Genomic DNA, 6,855 nt, shown 5'->3' on the forward strand with positions numbered 1-6,855 from the left:
GATTTTATAAAAAGTAATTGTGGTACACAACAGCAACAACAACAACAACAAAGTGCCCACAAAAATATCTAAATATCTATGAAAATCTGTTTCCTAGACATTTCGAAACACAAAACAAATTAGATTAGTCAGTTGCTATGTGCATACAATTAATCCCTTTACCTGTAGCTGCTTAATTAAAGAAACGTTTTTGTTTTTTTTTAACAATCAGTCTTTAAAAATTCAGTTTAAACGTCAAATTTTCATCAGGAAAGATAGGAGAAAGTAAACATATTAAAGGTTGATGGGTTTTTCTAAGTTGCTCTAAAAACTAATTCTGAATTAATGTATCTGCTTAATTAATTTTAAGGGAGTTCTGCATAAATTATGAAAGAATTAAATGAAAATGCAAGTTTTTTTTTCTTCTTTTTTAATGTGTGTGAGCGTGCCTGTAGTTCGTATAGGTTTAGGACAATGTCTCATGTATGCACATCCCAACACGTTTTCAGATGCCTCGAGTGGAGACACACAGTCTCAAAAGCAAAACGAGCTGGACGCCGAGTAAATTCTCACCAAAAAAAAAGGCAGTTTGTTGAATACAGACACGACGTTTGGACTCTACGTCCTCATCAGGTAGTGTTCAGAACGTGACAGAGACGGTCCTCACGTAGACCTCCCCTCATTCAGCCCAGGTGCGGATCCCAGGTTTGAGCCAATCAGTCAGTCACATCGATAGGGGCCACAGATCGAAGTACTGATTGCTATTTTCCGCAGGGCCCTCAGAGTTATCAACTCTACATCCAGCACCGGGGGGTACGAACACATTCCCTGAGACAAGAATCATCCGGATAAAGTGAACTTTGTTACCTCATGTATGGGACAGTGGGAGGATCCCCCCGTGGGTTTTATGCCAATTTCCTACTGGTGTGAGAAAACGCGTTTCTGATAGTTATACTAGTTACATCACTACACAATATAGTCACTATATACTGTAGTGCACAACGTCGGGGCAAGAAATCGTCCATTTAACATAAATGCAAATAAATGAAACTCACATAGGAATAAAATAAATAAGTAAAAGGACCTGTCCGTGGCACTTTAGACTAAGTGCTGTTTTGCGGCATATTCCGCCGGTCATTGTACATAACTGCCCCCGGAGGGTAAAACACCACAGCCTGCTCCGCGGACGCGCGGGCGGGGACCGCGACTTGCCGTGGCCCGTTCGCTCCTGGCTTGGTGGTGGCTGTGATCGGCCGAATGGCGGTCAGGGTCGGCGAAGTCATGCGCCAGAAGAGTCTCTTCAGCGCCTTCCTGAACTCCCGCCTCATCAGGCAGTACAGGATGGGGTTCAGGCAGCTGTTGGAGTGCGCCAGGCACACGGACACGGGGAAGACGTACGCCTGAGTGGTGTAGTACTCGTAACTGAAATGCACCACGTTGAGTTTGATGAGGATGCCCCAGGCCGTCAGCGCCTGGTTGGGCAGCCAGCAGAGGAAAAAGGACAAGACCACGATGGTGACGGACTTGGTGACTTTGGCGCGTCGTTTGGCGCAGGAGGTGTTGATGTTCTTGGACGTGATGAAGCGCAAAAGGAGCAGGTAGCAGGCGGAGATGATGCCCAGCGGCACCACGAAGCCCAGCAGCACCTTCTGAGAGTGATAGAGCCCCAGCCAAAACTGCGAGGCGCCGCTGGTTTCGGGGAATTTGACGAGGCACAGGTCCTCGCTGGACACCGTGACCGTCGTGGAGAAAACCGCGTGCGGCAGGGCGGCGGAGACGGCGGAAAACCAGATGAAAACGGTGATGCAGCGCGCGGAGCAGCAGTGCGTCCGCCGCCGCCTGCCCTTGAGCGCGGAGGCGAGCGACCAGTACCTCGCCACGCTCATAGCCGTCAGGAAGAACACGCTGGCGTACATGTTCATGGCTGTCACATAGGACACGATCTTGCACATGGCTTTGCCGAAGAGCCAAGTAAAATCCAGCGCGTTCTCCACCGCCCAGAACGGCAGAGTCAGCACGAACTGGAAGTCAGTCACCGCCAGACTGGTCACGAAAAGGTTGATGGAGGATTTTTTCCACACCTGTTTAGACTTCATCAGGTACAAGACCAGCAGGTTTCCAACCAGACCCAGCGCGCAAACCAGGGAGTAGATGACCGAGATGATAATCCTCACCACGGCGGCGCCATCTCCCACGAAATCACTTTTGTCGAGGTCCGGCGGGTGAGAGTAGTCGCCGGAGGAGCGGTTTGTCGCGTTGAAAGTGAAGCTGAAGTTGGCAGCGTGGATTATTCCAGCTGAGCCTTCAGAACTGGTGTCGACGGGTTCTCCGGACATTTTAACTCAGCCCCCCGAGGATATTCACCAGGGTCATATCCAGGTCCAAAAGCTTCACCTCCTGCAAAAACCAAACTCCTTGGACTTTGGGTTCCCGCGCCAGCGCCCTTCTTACCTTAATGATACCTAGGTACACACTGAAAAGCGGCGTGGATCTCCTGCGAACCGACACAGACACAAACTGACAGAAACGCTGCTGTGTGGGCGTCGTAGCTCCTTGGAAAGTTTTTTTCTCTGTGCGTCTGAGCTCTCCAAACGTGAAAAAAAAAAAAAAAAAAAAGCGTCCTGACGCAGCACTCGGGATCTGGAGCTGTCCTTGGTTCTGATTAGATGCCATGTGAAAAAAAAAAAAAAACAGGCCATCTTCAAATTAACTTCATGTGGCAGGAAAAAAACCATATCGCTTTGAGTTAGGTATAAAACAGTTAAAACAATGTAAGCCCCGTGAACTGCATTTGTTTTACCATGAAAACCAGCTGTTTTTGACTTTGCATCTGTACTGACCAAAGTGCACCGACCCCCATATCATCCCCACCCACACAAACGCGCCGGCGCGCACACCTTTCTCAGACACACACGCACGCACGCGCGCGCACACACACACACACACACACACACACACACTCACTAACACACACAGACAGGCACAGGCATAGCCTATTGGTACATGTATATTTAAATGTAGGGAAGGTGTTGAAGATGTTGTTTCTCAAAACATTAAAAAGGGGCGGACATAGGTTAAGATGGGAGGACATAATTCAGAGAGAGGATGACAGGTGAACTGAAGAGTAGAGGAAGGGGATGGGGGCATGACCAGAGTCAATGAGTTTGAGAGGGGGGCAGGTGAATAAGATTATGTTAAAATTAGATGATACCGGTGAGATCTGTTAGAGTCAGTCTCACAATATCCGTAGGTATATATAATATACTATATACTATATGACATACATATATATATATATATGTGTCATATATAATATTGCACAAATTATTTCTCCAATGTTAAGATGTGACCCACAGAAAATAATTACTGCAAATCTTTTCTCCTCTATCACAGCTACATTATTTCTTCAAGGATGAAGGCTACACTCCTTGCTATCAAGGCTGCCTGCATGATCTGAATGACAAAAGCTTTGAAACAACATGGAGAATAAAGGAACAGTACGACATTCTGAGGAAATATGTTTACCGCTTCCTTGATGAGGTGTCATGGCCACTCTGACATCAGTCCATTCGACACGAAGCTACAGTCAGCAGCCGGTTAGCTTAGCTTGGCATTAAGACCGGAAAAAAAGGGGGGACACTGCTAGCATTGGCTCTCGCCGAAGGTAACAGAAGCTTCTTGCCAGCAGCTCTAACGCTCGGGAGACACTTAGCTAACCACTACAACCTGCAAAGCGATTATCGATGGACACAGCCGAAGGTGTAAGATCATTTTTAGTAGCCTTGCTAGCTTGTATTCTTGTATTGTACAAGAAGTTAAACAAACAAGAGGCACAAACTACAAAAAAATGCAGTAAAGCTTGTTTATCAACCTACAGCGTCCATTTATTCTTTCACCTCTTCTTCTCTGACAAACTGTGATTCAAACAATGGCAAAATCAAACTAAAACTAAAGACTAATAGCTAAACAACTTCCCTCCAAAATATGACGCTGTGGATATGAAAAAGCCACAGATTTAGCATGGCACTTTTATAACATCAAGCTCACGATGGACAGTTTAAAAAAAATTAAAAAAAACAATGCAGCAGAACCAGAGGCATCATCAGAGATACCGCCTACATTACCCATAATACAACTCCACCGCAGACAGTTTGGCCAGAGATTCGGGTCTGTTAAGCTAGTAGCAGCTAATGTAGCCTCAAGCAGAGTTGAGGAACGGGGCGACAGAGGTCTGGTGAGCTCACTCCTTTCTAACTCCACATCCACGGTTTTTGTTTTCATTTTCACACTCGTAGTCTTCCAGCCCAACCCAACCTGACTCAAGTGACATCAGCTGAGGCAATGTATTTCCCACTGGAGCAGCCAAAAGGCTTTATACAGCTTTTTTTCACCTGTGCAGTAGCACTCCCCGAGTAAAATACACAAACCCATAAAACACAGGGTACCGCCAGGGTTATCCAAGTTAAATTTAAGACTTTTTAAGAGCCTTTAATACCACTTAGAATGAAATTAAATGCCAACTTCATGGCCATACTGGCAAAGGTATTAAGGAAATAATGGAAAATCAGATTTTAAGCCCTAAGAAATAATTGACCAAGTACTTGAATTTAATAAAACATTTTATTATAATACTCACATTTATATTTAATACACAAGAGCTTGATATATACTGTACGTGTTAGATAGTTAGTTAGTAATTTAGATAACTTGGGCACATGAACTGTGAGCTCTGATAACAGTTCGAACCAGATCCATGTTTCACCCTACTGTGTGATGACCGATTGTGATCTAGCAAATAAAACTTCCTCTGGAAAGTGACCCTTGAACCGTGACCCGAAATATCTAGACCGGACGCGACGACTGACCCAGTGGCACAGATGAAGTGTCCGGCCGTTTTGACCTTTGTCGTTTTGCCGGGGCTTCCGTGAAAACATGACGCGCTGTTGACTTGGCCGGTCAGTTGCTCAGCGGTGAACGGAGCCGGACAAAGTTCGGCGATGTTTCCACGGCCGCCATTCCGGAGTCAGGAGGCACGGTTTGGGGTAATTCCGTCATTCAAAGTGCGCGGCTGGCGGTCCGCAGACCCCCTCTGCCCGAGGGGGCCGGCAGAGAGCCGCACTGAACGCACGGGTTCGCGGGCTGCACTGCGGACGACGCAGCGTCACGCTGCCGTCGGCGAAGAGCTTTGCCCGTGCACAGACCCGTGCTGGGGCCGTAGCACACGCGACGTGTCCCGTGCCCGGCTCCGCGCGTGGGAGTCCAAAGCCACAAGCCCCGTCGTCCCCGGCTGGAAAGTTTTTTTCGCCCGGCATTTGGGCCTCGCGGTCACTGCGTGGAGCAGGCTTAACCCCGTCTGGGGTTGAAACAGCGCTCGCCCGTACCGAGGCAACGAGCCGACGCGAGCCCCGTCAACGGCGAGCTGTGAGACATTTTGTTGTCTCCCCTGACAACTGGCTGGTTCGCGCCGGAGCTCGCGCTCGCTCCAAGGTCAAGGGGAGCGGTGCCTGTTCTGTCGTAACAGCCAAATCACACCAAGGAAGAGTAAAGTGTAATGTTACACACACACGCACTCACACGCACACACACACACACACACACACACACATACACACACACACACACACACACACACACACACAACGAAGTTAGGGGTATTTATTCTTATTTGTCCTGCGAAAGGAGAAGAAAAAAATGTAAGACCTTTGTATAGGAAATTCAATACTTATAAGGCTCTTGTTGAGAATATGAAATTGAATGCTTTTCCAACACTTTTAAGATACCCCTGAAAACAACACTGTTAACCCCAGTCAGTGTGGTCAACTGCATAACTGGCACTGTGTTGGATTGTAGGCCTTCCGAGGCCAAGCCGCATGGAACGGCAGAGTGTCGACTCTCAGATTAGCAGGACGTCCAACCTTTTCACAGTACAGATAGTAATTTGCTTCAGTTTTATTGTAAAATGTATTCCTTAATACAACTGTCACAAAAAAAAGAAAAGTCACTTTACATTTCATATATTTTCTGAGTTCCGAGGATGCAAATCAAAACCAAAGAAGAATGTGAGACTTTGAGAGTGTAAATGTCAACATGTAAGGTGCATTTTTCTAGAAGCGTACATCATGCTGTACACTTTCATTTGATAAGAAGGGCTGGGTCATGTGGGCAAAGGCGTCTATCATCGGTGGTGCTTATAACTGAATGAAAAAGGAAGCAAATCTCTCCTCGTCGTCCATGAAGTCAGCAAGGCGAGAGCTCCGTCCACACTGACGCGTTTGGTCCCTGATCCATTTTCTATTTGTGGGCATCAAATTGAAAAAAGAAAAAAAAGAAAAAAGAAAACCTGAATCATCTGCCTAATGTTCCTCCACCAAACATATGCCCTTTTTCAATCGGCTTGTACACCACACCACATCCTCCCTGAACCTCTGCAGCACTGAGGGAGAAAAATAAAGCTCTGCAACAGGAACAATCTCTGCTATAACTGGTATCCTTTCTAATCACAGCTACCTGTCACACCTATACTGGTTTCCTGATCCCTTCTAGTTTTGGAGGATGACTTCTAACGACAGCCGATGTCATGAGATGAATGAATTTACGGAGGGAGAAGGATAGTTGCAGCACTCACACTGCATTTACCCACATAATCTCTACGATTGAAATGTCCCGTTTCCAAAAATGGATGTAGTTTTAGTTTACAAAAATTTTTTTTTTTTAATTTCCCTTTGCTACCTCTGGTACTAATAACAACTAAAGGGCCTATATGCAGGTTTTCTCTGTCGCCGAACAGGGTTTCGTGCTGAGAGCGGGTGGTGGTGATGGTCACTTGCCAAGAGCTTCATCCATCATTGTGGCGGACGGTTAGCATGCTAACTTCAG

General features: G+C 46.6%; 1 protein-coding gene across 1 annotated transcript; it reads right to left on the minus strand.

Annotated features, from left to right (window-relative positions):
* Positions 1-1,082: 1,082 nt before the first annotated feature.
* rxfp3 (relaxin family peptide receptor 3) lies at positions 1,083-2,315 on the minus strand. The gene has a single exon (XM_040157939.1). It carries the CDS (start codon positions 2,313-2,315, stop codon positions 1,083-1,085), a length of 1,233 nt encoding a protein of 410 aa, XP_040013873.1.
* Positions 2,316-6,855: the final 4,540 nt, after the last annotated feature.

This window comes from Xiphias gladius, chromosome 20 (genome assembly GCF_016859285.1).
Source record: "Xiphias gladius isolate SHS-SW01 ecotype Sanya breed wild chromosome 20, ASM1685928v1, whole genome shotgun sequence".
Lineage (NCBI taxonomy): Eukaryota > Metazoa > Chordata > Actinopteri > Istiophoriformes > Xiphiidae > Xiphias > Xiphias gladius.